The sequence below is a fragment of the Histoplasma capsulatum genome, genomic scaffold, assembly GCF_000149585.1.
Source record: "Histoplasma capsulatum NAm1 scaffold_10 genomic scaffold, whole genome shotgun sequence".
NCBI lineage: Eukaryota > Fungi > Ascomycota > Eurotiomycetes > Onygenales > Ajellomycetaceae > Histoplasma > Histoplasma mississippiense.
The window spans coordinates 216457-237496 of NW_001813973.1; the positions used below are offsets into that span (position 1 = coordinate 216457).

A 21040-nucleotide genomic window follows, 5' to 3' on the forward strand; every position below is an offset into this window, starting at 1 on the left:
GGGAGGCAAAATCCGGGCAGTTGGCAACGAAGACAATGTCAGGTTTGGAGGTCAAATTCGTCATACATCATTGCTACGTAGAAGTAGGGCAGAGTTCCTTGCTCCTCATGAAAATCCCGACATCATCGTCATCGCTAAGCTACCAAGGGTAAGGTGAATGCTATATCTGAGAAAATAGAGTTATCCGGAACCTTGGGACGTGTTAGCCTTGCTTCAGCTGCTCCAGTTTGATATGCACGCTCTTATAAGATCTCAATACTGGTTTGCTTTACGAGTTAACAGCCTGCGAAATCCATTTTTGCGGGTTTAAAGAGAGTGGAGGCTGTTTGTGAAACCAACACCTAACCAATGACGTCATGAGATGGACTTGGAGTCCAGGCCAGAGGAGTTCACTGGTGAATAGTATATATCACAATCCAGGGCCCTACCGGGGAAGAGAGAAATTCCGTTGAAGACACAGTAAAAATGTTACTAACTAAGACTCCGTACTCCGTACTTTATCTTAGCATACTCGGGCTACCCTTAAAGTTAGTTACCCGACTCTTACCCTCAGTGAGTGATGACTGTGAGCTTATGATGGTCTTCTGGATGGGCCTGCCATTGATAGAACCACTTGATTTCGTCCACTACTGATACGAAGGACTTGCCCTTTGCAGCATTGAGTTTGTCTGCATGCAGCAAGCTGGGCGAAGACATCAGAGATGTTCCACTCTTTGCATTGCAGACCATTGCCTGGCAGCAGGCACGGACAGAGTGGCCATTGGCGGAGTCCTGAAGGGTATAGGCATCACGCTTGACGGCTGTCCATGTTGCCGCCCGCTGCTGGAACTGCTTAGCGAGGCTGGGCATCCATCCATGTGTACCATGTACTGCTTATATGTCCTCCTTGAGCACATAACCCTTGTCGGTTTCTGTCGAGACTGGAGCGAGGGACTACTATGTCACGGGACTGGGCGATCCCACCTGGTGGCACCCGACCCCTCTCTTCAGCCTCAACAAAAATCCCAGACATAGTGGAGTCCAGATACTGGGGCTGTGATATAATTCTCTTATTTTCTGCTGTTTATTGCAATTCGTACTCAATATATCGATTTTGTACATACATGTATTCCTACGTCTTAACCATCTTGCTGGGTTTTTTGTATTGACTCCCTCGTTTTACTTTCTTCTGCTCACCGGACAACCTGCATCTGGTAATGGGATATCGCTCACTATGTCCACCCTAAATACAGATCTTGAGCAGTCTGCTTCCGTGGGCAACGGTAACAAGAAATGCAGCGCGCTAAGTCTTGTGGATGAGAAGCCCTGCAAGGCACTTGCAACATCATCTAACGGCTTGTTTTGTGCGTTTCACTCCAGGCAGTGTCGTGGTATGTTGTGATCCGCGTTAAGCAAAAGATAATCATATTACAATGATCCATCTGAGACGATATATGTATAGGTCTTTATATGGGCTACAAAAATAGGAATGCAAAATTGGACGAACTTCGTTCCTGCCCTCACGAACAACTGGCCAAAAGATCGGCAAAACTTGCCAATGACTTCTTTGAAGACCTTGGGAATGAGAGTGTGCTGTCAGAAATCCACGACCACCTGTTGAAAACATATCATTTACTTGACCGCGTGATCAAAGCTCGAAAACTGCATCATAGCCACTTCTACGCGCAGGCCATGGACTACGGCCACCAGAAGTATCTAGACACACTTTTACAGCAAAAGCTAACTGTTGCCACGGCTTTGGAAAGGGTCACTCGCAGAACCGCAGAGGTTCTCTATAAGAAACGCAAGTGGTTCCAATGGACGATGGAATGCCAGCAGGAGGAAGATAAAATGCGCGAGAATGAGAGGAGGAAAGTTAAGCGAGAGGCTGCGCTCTTCAGGAGGCAAGTGAAAGAAGTTGATCGGCGTATGCGTGAACTACGTCTAAAAGAACAGCAGAAAAAACAAGATGACTTTCTTCAAAAGGCGTACGAGGAGCGGCTTGCACAAGATGCAGAATCCTGGGATCCGATTGAAGATGTACTCGACAATGAACGTGGCACTTATGTTAGTTTGATCGAGCACTTCCTTTGGCTAACGGAAGCACACCCCCTGGAAATTGCTCAGGGGAATGTCGCAGTGCCAGAGGGGCTAGATAATGACAATGATGTTCAGAGTAATGTTACAGCTTTACCCTTCACCCAAGAAGACCACGCAGCAACTTCAAATGAAATTCCTCTTACTGCCTCTTCTAAGAATAAAAGGAAAAGCAAAAAACGGAAAGGGACTCCTCCCCCTTCCGGGACGGAGACTAAATCAACGCTTGGCCAAAAGAGTACTGGAAACTCTGATCCGAATGTCGAAAATATCGAAACCCGCGAAGAAATGCGTACTCGACTTATTGAAGGAGCTAGACTTGAGGGTGCGTCTTTGTTAATCAAAGGTACACTTGAGAAGCCAGAAATCACGTCGGATCGGATCTGCCCCGTTGCTGCAGACGAAGTTGACCAGCTATTGGACGATATGGTTGAAATCAAGAACCTCCTTTTCTGTCGATTGCTACTGGGAAATTCTATTCTCTTGCCCATTGCTTTGCGAGCCTCTACGATTCACGATTTTTTAAATGATCCTGACTTGGCTATAAACGACCTCAGGGATATATGTTTGAAACTGGAGCAGCCACAACTACAAGATATTCGTGATGCATGTGCGGATTTCGCTCGCGGTAATGCTGAAAGTGCGGAAGAGTCCGATTCTAATGAAGAAGAGGAACCCGAGTCGGATGACGAAGATGATGATAATGACTGGGCAGTTCCTCGTTCGCGCCGACGACATAATATCCCTGATACATGGCAATCAAAGAGAGAGAAGAAGATGTTTGCTAAGCGCGAGAGGCGGAAGGGAACCTTGGATGCCGGCGGTGCAAGAGAGGGACAAGGCTCAGCAATTGACTTTGGGAAATTGGATGGTGATGACAGTGGTATTCAATGGAAAATCCGAGTCAAGCTTTGCGGCCGACACATCTACAGCTATCCTAGCACCAAGTCCATGTCCCGCGGAGGTTGGCTTCAATTTAGTATCTTTGCAAAGGATTGCAATTTATTTAGAGCCGCGGAACTTTGCAAATCGTGGGCAGAGTTTTTTGAATTGAATACCCTGGCTAGCTATAACTATTTCCCGTCGCCGTCGTGGTTACTGTCAACGAGCCATACCATGCAAACAGCCTTCCTCTCAATGGTAAGTGTACGATTTCCCCATCACCTCAGAGAATAAAAGAGCTCATTCACCCTCTTCCTAGGGCTTCATACCGTTCTACGTCGAATCCAAAGCAACAATGCTGACACTTAGTGAAGAGAAGACCACGGGTCGCGGCCGGAATCAAGCTGTTCGAGAAGGGAGAAACTATGTATGCGCTCAAATGAAACGTAGTAGCTTTATCACTCGCAGATTCCTTCAATATGTATCAATGCAAGCCTCTCGCATGATGCTGGTCGTCCGGGATGGCAAAACTGGCAAAATCATCGTGAAGCCCCCAGACAACAACGCCTGGCTCTTCCGCGAAAAGATTGGCCATCGGCGGGGTTCTCGGGCTCCGTGGAATGTAATCAAGCAAGTCGATGAGGCATTTTTCAACGAGATGGAGAGAAGGCGAGCTTTTCGGCTTGGATTCCATGATTTTTATGACATATATATTTGGAGTTCCACACCTGGTGAGCCGTTTGAGGCATTGCACAGCGGCATAATTGAGGTTTGATTCCATATCATCTTTTGCACCTTCTTTTTAACCATCCCACACTGACGCTTAATAGATGTTGTACAAGGCGCATCGTGTCACTCGGCCAGCTGATATTCTCGGTGCTTCCGCGCCATATTTGAAAACGGTAACCAGAGACCCTGAGACTCATCGAATCCGAGACATCAAGCCGGGAGAGCAGGTAGAAAGTGTGTGTGATGTGTATGAGAGAGAGGATACAATGTTTCGTTTCCGTACATCTAAAGGTAAACTCGGAACAGGCCTGCCGAATCAGGTGAAATATAACGAAGCCGACGCATTGGAGGACGCTATCCTTTTCTCCGAAGAATTAACGGGAAAAACTACGTCGAATCGCTTGAAAACGATAAGGAACGAATTGACAGACTTCGAGCAAGGACGGATCAAAAATTATGCTAATCGTTTTGCCTATGATCTCGATACTGATGAGGAATATAATTCTGAGGAATTTAACTCTGATGAGTATTATTCCGACGTGGAAGAGGACGAGTGGGAAGAATCCGATTTCTCGGATAGTAGCTCGCTAAATCAGAGTGGCGAAATAAAACTGGAGGAGTCTGATAAAGCTCAAGACAAAGACGGAGAGAGGGAGGAGGGCCGTGACCTATCAAACTCGTATGAATACCCGCTCTTTCTATGTTTTCACCTTGGAAAAGCGAACCCTCTGGTGCAGAAAGTGCGCTGATACCAATGGAATAGTAGCCGATCCGGTACCATTGTGGACGATTTTATCGATGCGCTGGAAAAGGCAAATGACCTTTTGGAAACATTGGGACCTGGACCAGAGGGTGTTGATGACATGCACCTTGAATTTATGGAATTTATAGACCGTCATAAAGCCAAAGGTAAGTGGCACAGCGATAATTTTCAAAACTGTCCACTCGTTCTACTCTCTCCAGCACAAAATACAAACAATTGTTGCTGACTTTTGTAACCAGTTTTCAAGGAAGCCTGGCACCGGGCGGATCTGGAGCCTAACGGTTTTTCCCAGTGGAATGAACTCCTCCAAATCCGTTCCAAATGTGAGGTAAATTTTCACTACATGACAGCAACAGTAGCAAACTGGTGGAAGCCTTTGGTATTTCTGGACTACCCTCTGGGAACTCATTCAAGGGTTCGAGGAGATGCGCGGCGTGCATGCTTGATGACGTCATTGTTTTTCACAGCAGGGAATGTTTTCTTTGACAATTGCACAGAGGGGGATGAAATTAAAAAATCTATGCTTTTCAGACAAGTTGAGCGCGGCAAAACGCTTCCAGATAGAAGAGGCTATCAATGCCCCACATCCAGAGGCAATAAATTTTTCGAAGAGTTGGATGGAATTGCAGAGAGATGCCAGAAAAATCAGACACATCTTCTGGACGAGCTTTCTCCGGAATGGGACGTCGCACTGCGGCCAAAAATTGCCCACCGTGAGTTAACCCATTTGATTGCGCAAGCGCAAACATTTATCATGTACAGCGGAGTCTAACAAGAATACAGTTTTCAAGGAGGGCGTCATCTGCCTATGCTATGAGCCGCCGGAGCTGATCCCAGGCCAAGCATTCGGCAGCTGTGAGCAGGGCCGTCCTCTCGATCTCTTCATCGATTTCCGCAAGATGTTGCATGAAATTCACATGCCTCCCGGGCGCGAAGATCCCTCCAAAATCTCTATCTCTTTCTTGCGTAACACCATTAAATCCCACGCTGCTTCCCGGCCAAATGCGCGCTACTCATTTCTCAGAGTGTGGTCTGGCTCACATTTCTATCCTCTGATGATTGGCTATGACAATCGCCTCTGGACCTCGTTCATCGATGAGATAGGACGTGCGTGGTCCTGGCGCTTTATTCCAAAAGATATGCCATTCTCTGACTGGAGTATGCATAACAACCTTCAGCAGCGGCTTGATCCCTACAAGAAAGTTCTACGAGACAAAGTTGTGATTAAACGGGATATGATACTTATACTTGCGGAGGATGAGGAAGAACTGCTCTTGCTGACGTCGGCAGTAACTTTTGCTGTGCAAACTCAGCCTTGGAGACTAGAAGTGGATTATTGGAAGAGCTTTATCAATGTTGATAGCGCCTTTTTGAATGAACTGCAAGGCGGATGGTATGATTGATTGGGGAAGTACTTTTGGCTCGAATCTTCCGTCCCATTTTCGTTCTAGCTATTTAGGTGTCGATATTAATGGAACTTCCTTAATTGAAAGATATATATTAAATAAGGTAAGGTAAATCAGTAAATCACCTATGTTATTAGAGGAGCCTCCACATCGCCAATATTTACAGATTATCCATTGTCTGGACTTGGCTGGTAGATCGGATGATGATTAGCTTGCCTGTGGATTCGGCTTGATTGGCCTGTTGCAACGCTTGTTGCTGGTCCTAACTGGTTGTCGTGGAGCCAGCCTTCCACTCAGATGTTGGAACAAAAACCGTTAAACGAAAATCACTCAAGCAGTAGAGTAGAGAAGAGGACAAAATGAGTTAGCTGCATAGTAGGTCTATGGTACAAGAGTGTCTATATACATACAAATCACCAATGAAAACGGCAATATATCGTAATACTAATTCACACAGTATCAGTTACTGGTTGAAGCTGCACCCGTAAGCTCGTGGTTCACCCTAGGTAGCTCTCCCACAACATCTATGCACCGCTGGCACAACGGATCGTCCTGCTTAGGCTCCAACGGCACCGCATATCGCCAGCATCGACCACACTTGATCGCTTGTGGGGTATATATCCAAACATGTCCGCGCGCACTCCCGCCGGGGAACTCGAAATCTGAGCTGTATTTCCACTCAGCAGCTTCGATTTCAGGTGGAAGTGCTGCATTATTGTACCCGACAGTAACGGAAGAAACGACGAAGAGGTCTTGTAATTCATAGCCGAATTTTTCGAAGATTGACGCCCCTGCGGCGCTACAGGAGACGGAGATGTGCACGAATGTCTGTAATGATGAACCCATCTCCTTTCTATTGCGGGCGTTTTCTTGCATGGTTTTAACTGCTGTGTTAATAGCCATAAGTAGCGGGAATATTTCTTCCAGTTCGTCATTTTGCCACTCAGGTGGAGGTTTGGTCATGATGCGGTGTAACGGGGGATCAAATTTGGTTTTAATCAATTCCGGTGTGTGTTCCCACGATTCTTCGACGAGATTGGGTAACAAAGGCGCCAGGAGGTTTTGGAAATGATAATATATGTGGCAGAGGGTTGTCTGCGCGGCTCTTCTGCTAAGACTATTGGGACAATCAGCGTACAGGCGATCTTTGAGAGATTCGATGTAGAAAGCCGAAAAGTCTAAATTAGCCCATTTATTGATAGCTGTGATTGCGCGGTAGAACTCAAAGCTTGAATATGCGTCCTGGCAGATATTGATGAGTTTTCGAAGCTGGAGCAGTGCGATTTTGTCAATAATGCGTAACGACTCGTGTGGGACTGTGCAGCTGGGGTCGAAATCTTGAAGAGATCCGAGAAGGAGTTTGAATGTTACCCGGTACTTGTGAAGGTTGGTGTGGACGGTCTTAAGAACAGGCTGACTGATAACTATGTCCTTGGTGTAATCGCTGCTAGCGACCCATAACCTTAGCGCATCGGTTCCCAGGGCGTCAAATACAGGCGCAGTCGGCTTCTTTTCCTCTCCCTTCATCCTTTTCAACTTCAATGGAGGTAGAAGCGTCCCATCCAAGATTTGATCTGGGCTAATCACGTTCCCAATCGACTTACTCATCTTCCGAGAATCTTTGTCAAGAGTAAATCCATGGGTGATGAGGGTTTTAAATGGCGCTCGAGAAATGCCAGTTTTTCCCCCCAAGCCTAGATTGTAAGCAATATATGTCAAGAGGCTTGATTGAAACCACCCTCTATGCTGGTCTGTTCCTTCGAGGTACACATCAGCCGCATAGCCTTCGACCGAAGCGGGAGTTTTCACTTGCGTCCAGCTGGATCCACTATCAAACCACACGTCCATAGTGTCTGTACCTCGTTTATAGGCAGCGCCAGAAGATGTTTCCCTAATAGAAGCAGCAATCCAAGTAGGGTCGTTTTCATCATCTGTCCACCAGGCGTCGATTCCACGTTCGTCGATAACCTTCAAGATATGAGACACCGATTCCTTCGTCAGAATTTCCTCCCCGGTTTCTCGATTGTAGAGAGCAGGAATCGGCACTCCCCAAGCTCGCTGCCGTGATATACACCACTCGCTGCGACTTTTAATGAAGCTCTCTAGTCGTGACTTTCCCATTGAAGGAATAAATTGCACATCTTCCAATGCCTGGAGTGCATAGTCACGGATATCACTAACATCAGCGAACCACTGCTCAGTAGCACGTACTATCACAGGGAGCTTTGACCGCCAGTCATACGGGTATTTATGCTCATACGTGTGTTTAGCAAGTAGCTGGCCCTTGCTCTCCACATATCGCAAAACCTCTCGATTTCCATCGCCAAGTACAGACTTCCCACTAAGCATTGAAGGGTTCAAAGGCATTGCCGCATCCGTGAACAAACCTGCATCATCAACCGGAGTATGAGATGCGATCCCATGAGCTTGGCAAACTTCATAATCCTCCATTCCATGACCAGGAGCGCAATGAACAAGACCAGAACCGCTATCCGCTGTCACAAAATCTGCAGCGATGACGGGCTGGGGAACGGACCCGTCCTTGAAAAGCGGGAGATATGTGGATTCGGAAACTAACTCACAACCTAGAATTGGCGAGCCTATTACTGTTACTTCCTCTCCTTGTAACAACGTTTGAATATATTCGCGCCGAGATGAGCCAACAACGAGATATCCATGCTTTTCCGATTTCACAATAGAGTATTCCAAGGTACGGCTCACAGCGATGGCCGCATTGGCAGGCAATGTCCACGGTGTAGTCGTCCAGATGACAGCCGAGATCTCGGTGGTATTTGATGGTAGCATATCGCGTAGTTTAGACGGCATGGACACAAGAGGAAATTTTACTAGTCCGGCTGTAGATTTGTGATCCTCTTTATACTCCAACTCAGCCTCTGCTAGTGCTGTGCGCGATGAAGGAGACCAATACACAGGCTTGAATCGCCGATGTATCAAGCCTTTCTCCACCATTTTAAGAAATACATCCAGCTGCCTTTTCTCGAAACTCTTATCCATCGTTTTCCACGCATTCTTCCAATCCGCCATGACTGCCCACTTATGAAAACCCTTCATCTGTTCCAGAGCCGTCTTTTCAGCCAGCTGCCTGGCCGCTCTACGAATCGCTGCAGCACCTCCGTTTCCATTCCTACCTGCTTCAAGTCTCCCCAGTCCCTTTTGTGTCTGCAATGCCTTCAACTCAATTGGTAGTCCGTGGCAATCCCAGCCTGGCACATAATCAACTCGCTTCCCAGCCGCCAACTGCACACGACAAATGATGTCCTTTAGGATTTTATTCAAAGCATGACCGACATGTAGGTCGCCATTGGCATATGGAGGGCCATCATGAAGGACGAATCGATTTTCATTCGGACGGTGGCGCTGCTGCCAGCTATAGAGGTCATGTGTGCATCGTTCTAAGTACTTGACCTGGTCGGTCAACGAAACACGAGGGGGAAAAGTTGACTTGGGAAGTTTGAGCGTCGACGACCAGGATCGAGCAAGGGATTGTGGCAACTCTGGCATGTTCCTGTTATTGCAGCATATCTCGGCCTGGGCGTCGAAGGCTCGAATATTAGTAGTTTAGAAGTTTTAGGTTGAGGGATTGAGTTGATTGTTCAGATGTTGAAGGTTGACCAGCAGAAAAAGTACGCATATCGAACTCTAAATACGGTAAATTTATCAAGCCGCAGACGATGGTTAGCCGCGCGCTTCTAACCTTGATAAAATGACTATGACGTAACTAGACTGGTTTTCTGCTGCTTTTGTGTTTTCTGGGCAAGTGTTAATTATTGTGAATACAATCCTCAACAATCTCAACTGTTGCAATATGTGTGTGTGATAATTCTAAGACAAATGGTTTAATACAATAATAAAACAACATGAATAATGTATGCTCAAGTATACATGTCCACATGCCGCCCACAAACATCACATTTTAACGCCCCAGAAAGCAAGCAAATGAAGGAATATAATTAATCCAAATTAGTAAACAGTCAAACAACTAATGGCTCCATTCTTCAGCACTTCAAAAAGCAAACCTGGAAATCCAAACAGCTCAGTATTCCCCAGTGTTTGACCGCCGTCATTTACTGAACCAGTCCAAGCTTTGCTGGCAGAGCTATCTTCCCAGCCACCAAGAAGCTCGACACTGCTTCCAGGACTATCGCCCCAGCCACGGTTGAGGACCATTCCTCTTTGAAGGGCCATTTCCTCAGATGCGCTCGAGTAGGAACCCTTCCAGATTCGTTTCAACTCGTCTGATAGCTGGCCATATTGGGTTTCCGACGTCAGAGGTTCCCGGGCAGAATCAATATTCAGGACCCAGCGGCTGCGCCTATGGCGGTTGAAGGGGTATGATCCTGGCACGTTCCCATGCAGAAGGATCTTTGTTACGGCTAACTGCGGGGGTGGTGAGATTGTGGACGTCTCCGGATGTGATGAACCTGGAAACGGTGGCCCAGAAACCGTTGGATGGGAGATAAAGGCATCGAACCCGTGATCAAAATAGTTATAGAAACACTCAGTTGCCAGCGTAGCCCGATTGTGCTGGAAAGTGGGAGAATTCTCGCCGTCTGAATCATCCGTCACGCTAGTTTCAGACAAAGGATCCATGTCTGTGGGGTCAGCTGTGCGGCCAGGCGAAGGGCTTGTTCGTCTAAGGTTCGTGTTACCAAGTGTCTGGGTCCCATGAATTGAGATACGCCTATCGTTTTTCCGGTAAATAGCATCTGGAGGACCAAATTCCGCGACGAGGTCTTGTGGTGTGGTCTCAGAGAGGGAAATCCAGATCGATGGCCCCGATCTGCGGAAAAACTCAATCCTTCCTGCGCCATGGATTTTAACCTCCTCTATTTCATCAGCGACAGATTCTCGATTTTTCCCCGCAAGAGCAGTTGATCTTGGATATTGGGGTTGTCGCGTTAACATATTAGAACGGCCATCCGCCCACGATGATCCCTGGAAAACAGCCATGGAAGTAGCAGAAGATGCCGCCGCCGACGACATTAAAGATACAAAATCGCATTGCTCGGACCACGCAGACTGAAGCAAGGGAAATGAAAAAGCGATACCGGGATAGGAAAGAACATAGGTGCCGTACTTTGAACCTGAGGAACCGGGAATGAATTCTCCTGGGTAGGATGGCCCAAACATGCGGTTGTAAATATGACGAAAACTTGGCCCTAGCTGTGGTGGTTGCTCCGTAGGCTTAGCGGCTTTGAGGACCTCATGGGATTTATACGTGAGAGGAATCTTAGTGAAATCTAGCACTTCTATCAGACGAAGTCTTTGGTCCGGACCATCAAATCGCAGTCGCAGGCCATTTTCTGGCAGGCTCAGAAGGATCGGGGAGTGGATAGGATTGGTCGAAGAGTAGGACAAGTCGATGGAGGGGTAAGTATGGGGATGCGCTTTGAGGCGAGTTATGGTATGATGTAGAGAGGCTCCCAAAGCTAATGAAGGAGGAACAGTTAGCACGGAATTAAACACAATGATACGTATAATAGCCAACCGTACTTAGAAACCCAATCCCCCTTCCGGGGAAGATCTGAGCCGGGGTCATATTTCTCGAGGTGGTCATGATGCTGGAGGTAGCCAAGTCATACGTGCTTGGCGGTCATATTGAGTCGTTTTCGGGTATTAAGACGTTCACGCAACGCCGTGTAGCATGTGCAGGAGAATCAGGAGTAGAAATGAGTTCACCGTTTGACAGCCGTCTCTGGCGTAAATATCGAGATATATATATATAGTTTCCATGGATGTCGTTTGACATGACAAAATGGAAGTCAAGCGGCTCGGGAATGATCCAATCCACGTGGCTCGGCGTTCATGTGACGTGTGGCCGTGTTAGTAAGACACCAGTTAACGATTTGTTTACCTTTTACCGCATTGGGAAACAAACTGTTCTCATCCAAACAACCATATCGATGACGGCAGTATCTCTCTTCCTGCTCTTGACGCACTCGGCTCTCCGGCCGCTATCATTCATTATTCTCATTGCGCATATATATAGATACCTATTTCGTGAGCTGGCATTCTACGACTTTTGCAGACGTGCCTCACTCCCCCATTTCCTCACCAAGATTTTGCAGAGTTAACTGTTTACCCTGTCCCACATGGCCGGAGCAACACGCTCCCAAACCGCTGCGGGCGGCTTGCGGAAGGCCATGACACGTCCACTTCAGAGAACTAGAGCCTCCATTCTCAGCGAGCGAGCAGACTCTCCAGCCACCGCTCTAAAGCCTTCCAATGCAAACACCACTCGTTCTATTCGATCACCCAGCGTGCAACCAAGTACGGGACTGAAGCGAAAGGAAAGGGAATCCGAACTCCAACCGGCTGAGCGGACAAACATTCATGTTGTTGTACGGTGTCGGGGTAGGAATGATAGAGAAGTCAAGGAAAACAGTGGCGTGGTTGTATCAACTCCAGGGGTCAAGGGAACAACTCTAGAATTGTCCATGGGGCCAAACGCGATGGGAAACAAAGAATATCACTTCGACAAGGTGTTTTCCCCAGCCGCAGATCAGGCAATTATCTACGAGGATGTCGTGGTTCCAATTTTGAATGAGGTACGGTTTCATTTATTTGCACGCTTCTAAAAGTAACCTCGAGCCCAAGAGTTGACCAGAAGTTTTAGATGCTTTCAGGATTTAATTGTACTATATTTGCATACGGCCAAACGGGAACAGGTAAAACCTACACGATGTCTGGTGATATGGAGGACACTCTTGGTTTGTTATCAGATGCTGCTGGGATCATCCCACGCGTGCTATATTCCCTTTTTAAGAAACTTGAGGATATGGAAAGCTCTGTCAAATGCTCATTTATCGAATTGTACAACGAGGAACTCCGAGATCTGCTTTCATCCGAGGACGGTACAAAGCTGAAAATATATGAGGATGGCGCAAAGAAGGGCAATCACGGCACTATGGTACAGGGCATGGGTGAAACGTACATTCATTCTGCTTCGGCTGGCATCAAGTTGCTTCAGGAGGGCAGCTACAAACGACAAGTAGCAGCTACAAAATGCAACGACTTGAGCTCTCGAAGCCATACGGTGTTTACGATTACTGTGTTCGTAAAACGAAAAACAGAGAAGGGTGAAGAATACATTAGCAGCGGGAAACTTAACTTGGTGGACTTGGCTGGAAGTGAGAATATCCAGCGCAGTGGCGCAGAAAACAAGCGAGCCACTGAGGCGGGTTTGATCAACAAGAGCTTGCTCACTCTGGGAAGAGTAATTAATGCTCTGGTAGATGGAGGCCCTCATATACCATACAGGTTGGTTTCCCATCAATATGCACTTCGAGGTTGTCACTGACGTTAAATAGGGAATCCAAGCTCACGAGGCTGCTTCAAGATTCTTTAGGCGGCCGTACGAAAACGTGTATTATAGCCACGGTATCTCCCGCAAGAAGCAACCTGGAGGAAACTATTTCAACATTAGATTATGCATTCCGCGCGAAGAATATTCGCAACAAACCCCAAATCAACTCCACTATATCCAAGAAAACTATGCTGCGAGAATTCACGACAGAGATTGAAAAATTGAAGTGCGAACTAATCGCGACACGGCAAAGAAATGGCGTATATCTTTCGTCTGGAGCATATGAGGAAATGACCATTGAAAGCGAGTCTCGTCGCATCCTCATTGAAGAGCAAAGAGCAAAAATCGAAACAATGGAAGCCAACCTCAAGAATAAAGTGCAAGAGCTGTTTACTTTAACCAGCAATTTCAATGACATAAAGAAGGATAACGAATCCACCAAGCTTTTACTTGACCAAACGGAGGACCTCTTAGAGAAAACAGATATTGTGCTCAAAAACACGAAGGAGAGCTTAGAGGAAGAATCCATGTTACGAAAAGCTCACCAGGAAACCGAACAAAGCCTCTACAACATCGGAACCAGCTTGATATCTACCTTGGGAAAGTCGGTCGCCGATGCTGACGGGCTCCACTCGAAGCTACGACGACGGTCAGATCTGCACGCCTTGAATAGGGAAACGTGGCAGTCATCCACCTCGGAAGTATTGCATGTTTCGAGAATGGTGGACGAGCGGATAGCAGCGTTCCAAAGTCAGCAGTCAAAGCTTCTAGAAGATTTATCCGCTAGAATGGAAACTTTTGTCACTCAAGAGCTAGGTCGTATCGATGCTAGTCATTCGTTTATTTCTCAGGCGGAAGTTTTGTTCGAGAGCGCCGAAATAGAAACTAAGGAGCAAACAACCGAGTGTCGGAATGAAATGAATGAAGTCCTGGAAGAAATCAAAATTCTACGGGAAGATGTTCAAGAGAAAATTAGCGAAGGATTGAGGGGACTTTCTGCCGCAGCTGAACGGATATCCGGGGAAGTTATAAATGAGCTTGGGCGATTTCACCGTCAAGTAAGTCGTATATTTTCTCAGCGATTATACAGTGGCGCTAACAATTATAGTTGCATTCCTCGTACATATCCCTTGGTGAAGAGTTTAAGTCTGTCATTGATATACTTGTCAGTAGCCTCCGTTTGCAAAAAGAAGATATTCACAGGCTTCGGCACCAGTTGCACGAAGCGAACAGCCGAGCAACCGGAATAAACGAAGCAACCATGTTGAAGCTACAAGCTACCCTTGATGAAGAACGAGCTGCAACAGAAACAGAGCGGACCGCATTATTATCAGAAATAAAAATACTACTGGATAGATCAGCGAAGACACAGTCGGAACGACTAGATGCCAAAGTAAACAGTATCCGCTCGGACATGGAAGCTTCTCATGATATACTGAAAGAGGCAGACACTAAATTCGGCGAGAAAATGGATGAGTGGGAGTTCCAAGAAGATAAAATTATCACAGGTGTTCTTTCTTCAGAGTCAACAATCCAAAGAAAAATTGATGATGATTGGAATGTACGTCATTGCACCTCACCAACCCCCAGAGTTTTAAACTAACCTCTGCCAGCACTTTGATTCACGAAACAATAAAATCCAAGAAACTGCAAGAGCGGTTCATCGGGAGACTGAGGGGATTGTCAACACTCAGATGGAAGGAATTGCGACACAAATGCAAGCTTTGGATACCTTCGTCATGAGAGCAAAATCGCAAAATGAAATCCATCACGAGGCACGGATCCGCACCTTAGAGAATCTGACATGTACTATCCGCGAATCGTACCAGGGCATCCATCAAAACCTGGATGTGTTTGGCATCCAAGCTAAAACATTCCGGGATAACGTTCTCGATGAGAATGAAGCCATTCTGGAGCCAATTGAAAATCTCACCGAGGATATTAGAAAACCCCTTGAGGAGCTGCAATCGAACTTCCAATCCAGGTCACTTACAGAATATACCAAAACTGGAGAGACGCCCGAGAAAACGCAGTATGATTACCCATCTACTCTCCCGCGAACCGAGCCACATGGTACCCTCATAGCGAGAATGAGGGGAATCGAGGAACAGGATGAAAACTCAACGGATAACAACGCTCCCCCCACTATCCATTCTAATCGTCTGTTCCTCTCTCCAGTTAAGTCTCCCACTAAAGCCATGGTTTACCAAGATGGCGGCAACGAGGTAGGGTCCAACAATCCCCTTACCAAAATGAACGTCAAGCCAACGTCTTCCTCGTCTGCGGGGCTTAGGGAGGTCGATATAAACGTCGCCGTGAAACCGCGCTCTAGCGCTTCTTTCACCCAATCTACAGATTTTGCGTCATCATTCAGATCGTGCCCGAATGAAATTTCAGGAGATACCACGTGTAAGGATCTCATTCCTCCTCCATCGAAGAGACGATCTACTTCGTCACCTCTGGCGAAGTCTGATATTATTCCGGGAGCTAGTAAATTGCCCCAAAAGGTCACTGGTAGGAGGAACTCCACGTTGAATGGTCTGGGAATGATTATGGAGGGTGGTGAAAACGAGCTTCTGTCGATACAGTTCGAGAACCAGCTCGTGCAAGAGCGGAGGTTGAGAAGGCGCCCTGCTTGATTATTAAAACTTTGGTAGCATAGAATTTCCTTTTCCTTACTATTTTCATTACAACACTGAAGTATCATATTTAGATTCCCCGGGGTTTGGCTATTTGATTTCTTTGAGATTTGTCATTGGAGCCATTGGGCGTTATTGGGATATCATTCGTGAAATTGTTCTGTTCTCCTATTACTACGTTATTGCATCCATGGATATTCCTTCATTGCATTACTATACAATAGTTTAACCTTCGTAATACTTGTTGCCCTTCATCATACTTAGATTTTCATAGACAATTGAAATGGTTCGTTTTATTAACCAATAGTAACCGCTTAAGTTTCGGGTATCAAGTCTTAGTTGGAAAATTAACTCGAGGGAATATATCGAACGACGGACAAATATAGTATTCAATGAACCAGCAAATGCCCCATACCAAACGCCTCCCTCTATTCCAAATTAGGAAAAGCAAATATACCCGCCTATCGTCCTGCCATAAGGGGGCCGGGTCCAAATATCAACAAAATTAAAGTCGAATGAGGCTTGTCAACGCCCAAAATCAGCAGGCTTCTACCCTCATGAACTCGACCTTCCAGGGCAGGTCCACCATATGACTCATATATGGATAGCTTCATATCACTTCTCAAATCCCTCCCCAATCGCGGTTTGCGTTTGTGTCACTCCCAGCCTCTCGCTCTGGCCTTCGTCACCAACGTATGCTTCTCCTGCTGCAATAACCTGCCGTAACTCTCCCATCCGCTTCTCAAATTGTTCCATCATCTCTTCCAAGCGATGCTGATGATGTTGGTCCCGTTGGTAGCGATGAGTCGACGAGTTAAACCTGGCAACGGACGTGCCTTCGATCTCAAGCATGAGGCCCCCAACTGGCGACGAGGAGCGGTTGTTTGCTGACGCTGAAGCGGCGGTGGGGCTATTCGTAGACGAATCAAATGTGCGCGCTGTGCAAAGGCGGGTGTTGAGGATTTGCCAGGATGGGCTTAGACTATGGGCGGAAGCTAAGGTAAAGGGGAATTGCGGTTGTGCAGCCTCCGTGGCAGGTGGGGGTGTTGCAACGTTGTGTTCTAGACCTTCTGTAGAATTGGCCGTATCTCTTGTATGGACATTCGAGGACTCCGCTGGATGATTCCCAACAGCGTCGAACTGAGAAGGTTGTATATCGACGACTATGTAGTGTTCTTGCACGCCATTTATTGGGGGAGGCAGCGAAGAAATTCTTGCGTACGCCCTTGCTTCCTCATTTCCTCCTGCTTCTCTTAGATGGGTATTGCCTGAGGCTTGTAAAGAGTTATTTCCCTTGCCAGCTTCCAGAGTCCGCAGAGCAGCCTCTGTTATTAGGTCCGTGTCATCATCCGAGAAGACATAGTGCACAGTGGGGTGATGGTATTCGGACGAGTGAGCGTCTTGTATAACAGTGAAGAACGGGCGGAATGGTGACTGATGAGAAACTGAGGTGCGAAGGTCTTCCTGAAGGGGTCCCTCGTCATCCTCCTTAGCTGGTTGCCTGAGTGGTGTATTATCTTCCAAATGCGCTGTTTGTGGCCCAGTGGATGGTTCTGCTATAGGTGGTGGAAGATAATCAGTGTGGTTGGGGGAGGTCATTCTGAAGATGGCTTCAGACTACATGGCTATGAGCAAAGCCGTTCTGAAGGAAACGTTCCAGTATAGTAGAATTTTTTCGGACTCGAAGTTTGACGAACGTTGAAATTTCCAATGTAGAGTGCTGTGGTGGTTATCAAGGCGAAAGAGGAGTCAGGTGATCCAGTGTCATCTCTGGAGGACTGTACAATATCTTTAAAGGCAGGTAGAATAAGTCAACAACCACAAATAATCGAAAAGTAATATATGCCATTTTTTTAGAGCAGGCCATTATCATGTTTTCATTAATTTAAGCAAAATAATGTGTGGTTGCATCGACCATTTTGAATTGAAATGTATGGCTTGATTATTGCGAATTTTGACCTATGATGGTATATATTTAGTAAGGCCTTGACGGAGTCTATTTTTAGGGTTCGTGCTTGAGGAACATCAAATGAAAAGGAATGAAATAAAAATCCGATACTACTCCGATATCCTAGAAATTGATACCGCGCCCACGTTCCCAAGTAATATATAAAACCAGTAACAGTAGGCCTACACATTGCTTGCGCCAATGCTTTGCATTGCTGAGATTACGGTTCTGTTTCTCCTGAAGCCCAGGTATTTCCATGTTCCAAACGCCTGGTAAGGATTCCATGGGTTTCACTCATCGCCTTGCTTCCAGTCAAATTCTAAATGATATGGATGTGTCAGCATAGAGACAATAAGTGGGCTGAGAACTTATCGCCAGGGGCCGCTTACTTTGCCGGCACATGGGACATAGACCTTTCGAAGACTCCTGGCCAATCCACGTCAGGAGACAATGCTAAGAAAGGGGGATAAATTAGTTTCCTTTAGGCACTAAGCCGCGGGGAAAGGAAATCGTAGCACTCTACCATGTGAAAGGAGTGCCCGCATTTTCCGATTACTAGAATTGCGTCAGTGCTCTAACCCGAGTTGCATGCTCTCGTTGGCATAAGTAACCCACATAATGAACAATCGTCTCCTGGATATTTACATGTAGGACACGTCCCGTCGAACTGTACCCGACATATTCCACAGACTTCGTCCTCGGGCATATCCCATCTCCATGTTGCCACCGCGTTCCATTCTTTAATAGTGACCTTCATACGGACAGCGCAAATGGTGCGACCGCGGATCTGCGAATGTATGGCAGTTTCAGGGAGATAAACCTGCTGCGCTTCCGTTAGCAACGATGTTTCTATCAATGGAGAGCCGCAGAAGGGCAGGTAGAAACATAGCTCTACCCTACATCCACACATACTCCTAATCTAATCTAGAACCAGTTGCCCCATTTACATAAGGCGATATCCTCTGTCCTAGTTGAAGAGTTCTGTTCTCAGGCTGTTATCAAACATTCCATTGACGGTTCGCGTCACGAGTCACATGGTGACTAAGCGGTAACGAATCGTTTTCTTAAGGCTTGGGCATATCATTGAGCATCCAAGTGGATCTGATCGTAACTATTACGGAGAAAATTATAGGCAGAGATAAGCAGAGCATGAAGATGGTATTGTTTAATTAAAAATCAGCCAAGAACATATCATAACTACGTAATTTAGGGGTGATAGGGAGCTGGAACAAAAGATCTTGCACAGTCCAAAAGTCGACATGAAAATTCAATTATCAGTAACCAGTAACCAGTAACAAAGAGTTCCATCCCAAGACTGAGGGACGAGGTCTAGAATAATAAAGCATTCCTTAACTAGTTCGCATGATCACCTAAATTTTAGGCACATTTTGTCACAAGAGGGCCAGAATGATCCCTACTCTATTAGTATGTTGTAAGAACTTGTAAGTTGACTTTAGAGTTAAATTATTTACTAGCGTCTCGCAGCAACGAGTTTCCAAGGTGTTTGTTACACCTTTTACCTCTCCCCATTGACGATGCTTTGCCAGTTCCCTTTCACCCTCCGAGAAGAATCAATTTCAGTTATGTAAATGCACGACACAACCCAGCTTAGAGACTCCCATCTACCGCAAATGGCTCTTGCAGCTCTTCGTTCATTTGGTTTCTCATCCAGGATTCCTCGCAACAGGTCTACCTCTACCACATCCACCCATTCCCCACAGCGACGCTCGATCTCCCTTTCATCCTATCTCGTCACGCCCAAGGAGCTCAATGATGCGCTTAAAAAAAATGTGAGGACCAAAATATCTACCTCACCGCGGGTGATCCCGCTGTGTGCCACCTGGTTCATGCCCAATGATCCCGCGAAACGTACGGGTATTGAGGCCTTCAAAAAGTGCCGCATCCCACATGCCCGCTTCTTCGACATTGATGCGGTGAAGGATCACGATTCCCCGTATCCACACATGTTGCCTAGCAAAGAAAGTTTTCAAGAAGCTATGCAGTCTCTGGGAATTTGCAGAGATGATCAAATTGTGGTATATGACTCCGAGGAGGTAGGACTCTTCAGTGCGCCTCGGGTGGGCTGGACATTGAGGGTGTTTGGGCACAGCAATGTCCATGTCCTTAACAATTTCAAAATATGGGTCCAGGAAGGATATCCAACTGAGTCTGGAGATGTTTCCCCTGAAGAGCGATCTAACTACACTGTGGGCGATTTCAATCCAAGAATGGTTGTGCATTTCACGGAGATGAAAGAAATTGCCGAGAGCCATGGCAAGGAGTCTTCGGAGGGTATCCACATTCTTGATGCCAGATCGGCGGGCAGATTTACGGGGAAAGACAACGAGCCCCGCCCTGGCCTCCCGTCAGGCCATATGCCCGGTTCTACGAACTTACCCTTCTCGGAGCTCCTTGATGCCAACACCAAAGCATTGCTTCCGGCATCAGAGCTGCGCAAAATATTTGAGGCTAGGGGAATTAATCCGGCTGAACCAACTGTCAGCAGCTGTGGAACCGGCGTGACAGCTGCCATTATCGAGCTTGCTTTGAAAGAGGCCGACGACACCGCACCTGGAAATAGGCGAATATACGATGGGAGCTGGACGTGAGTACATATACATACTACACCGTGTTCGAGTTCGGACTCAGAACTGACATCTGCGTAGGGAATGGGCTCAAAGAGTGACGGAGGCTAGTGGCCTGATTCAAAAGTCATGAGATCCGTCAGAGGTAACCAGGCCGTACGGGGAGCTGGACTTGCATGTATCACGAAATGTGTGTTCATGAAAACTTCATTCATGATTGTCGTTTGTATTCCATTGCTGTCTTTTGATACAATTGTCTCCGTTCATTCTCTCCCGTTTAAACTACTTCCCCGACTTCCTGACTCCTAACTGTAACTCTCCCTGAGCCTTCATATACCTTATAAGACTATAGCAGAGTTATTCTGTTCTATTCTTCGAATTTGACGGCTGTGGCCATACCAGCGCTTCTTTCCGTAGCTTAGCGACAAGATAAAACCCTATTCCTAATAATTAGGACCAAGTAATTAGGATCGCTCAGTAGGCTTTCTGACTAACCTTTTATGCCTGGAATTTTGTGAGCCAACCTTGGCCAGGAGCTTAGTCAGCGAGCATGACAAGATCCCCTCAATCCAGTCTCCTCGTCCTCATCTTCGTCACATCCACCACCAGCAGCGGCCATCAAATGTCCGGCATTCACCGCGCTGCTCTGTCCATACGCGCAGCGATACCCGGGCCAGTGTGATAC

General features: G+C 46.7%; 6 protein-coding genes across 6 annotated transcripts; 3 read left to right on the plus strand and 3 right to left on the minus strand.

Moving 5' to 3' along the window:
• Nucleotides 1–1213: 1213 nt before the first annotated feature.
• HCAG_07964 (predicted protein) lies at nt 1214–5853 on the plus strand (the record flags this gene model as incomplete). Its single annotated transcript, XM_001536805.1, has 8 exons — nt 1214–1370; nt 1442–2046; nt 2107–3216; nt 3278–3727; nt 3789–4366; nt 4451–4596; nt 4690–5163; nt 5234–5853. 8 exons carry the CDS (start codon nt 1214–1216, stop codon nt 5851–5853), a joined length of 4140 nt encoding a protein of 1379 aa, XP_001536855.1.
• Nucleotides 5854–6315: 462 nt separating this feature from the next.
• On the minus strand, nt 6316–11434 carry HCAG_07965 (conserved hypothetical protein; the record flags this gene model as incomplete). Its single annotated transcript, XM_001536806.1, has 4 exons — nt 6316–8007; nt 8068–9419; nt 9894–11306; nt 11371–11434. The coding sequence occupies 4 exons, from the start codon at nt 11432–11434 to the stop codon at nt 6316–6318; spliced, it is 4521 nt and encodes a 1506-aa protein (XP_001536856.1).
• A 535-nt stretch (nt 11435–11969) lies between these two features.
• On the plus strand, nt 11970–15822 carry HCAG_07966 (hypothetical protein; the record flags this gene model as incomplete). The annotated part of the gene is made up of 5 exons (XM_001536807.1): nt 11970–12425; nt 12494–13137; nt 13188–14241; nt 14400–14744; nt 14797–15822. 5 exons carry the CDS (start codon nt 11970–11972, stop codon nt 15820–15822), a joined length of 3525 nt encoding a protein of 1174 aa, XP_001536857.1.
• Nucleotides 15823–16437: 615 nt separating this feature from the next.
• Nucleotides 16438–17421, minus strand: HCAG_07967 (predicted protein; the record flags this gene model as incomplete). Its single annotated transcript, XM_001536808.1, has 1 exon — nt 16438–17421. One exon carries the CDS (start codon nt 17419–17421, stop codon nt 16438–16440), a length of 984 nt encoding a protein of 327 aa, XP_001536858.1.
• A 661-nt stretch (nt 17422–18082) lies between these two features.
• HCAG_07968 (anaphase promoting complex subunit 11) lies at nt 18083–18527 on the minus strand (the record flags this gene model as incomplete). The annotated part of the gene is made up of 3 exons (XM_001536809.1): nt 18083–18223; nt 18294–18325; nt 18386–18527. 3 exons carry the CDS (start codon nt 18525–18527, stop codon nt 18083–18085), a joined length of 315 nt encoding a protein of 104 aa, XP_001536859.1.
• Nucleotides 18528–19177: 650 nt separating this feature from the next.
• On the plus strand, nt 19178–20488 carry HCAG_07969 (conserved hypothetical protein; the record flags this gene model as incomplete). The annotated part of the gene is made up of 3 exons (XM_001536810.1): nt 19178–19212; nt 19383–20375; nt 20437–20488. The coding sequence occupies 3 exons, from the start codon at nt 19178–19180 to the stop codon at nt 20486–20488; spliced, it is 1080 nt and encodes a 359-aa protein (XP_001536860.1).
• Between the last annotated feature and the right edge of the window lie 552 nt (nt 20489–21040).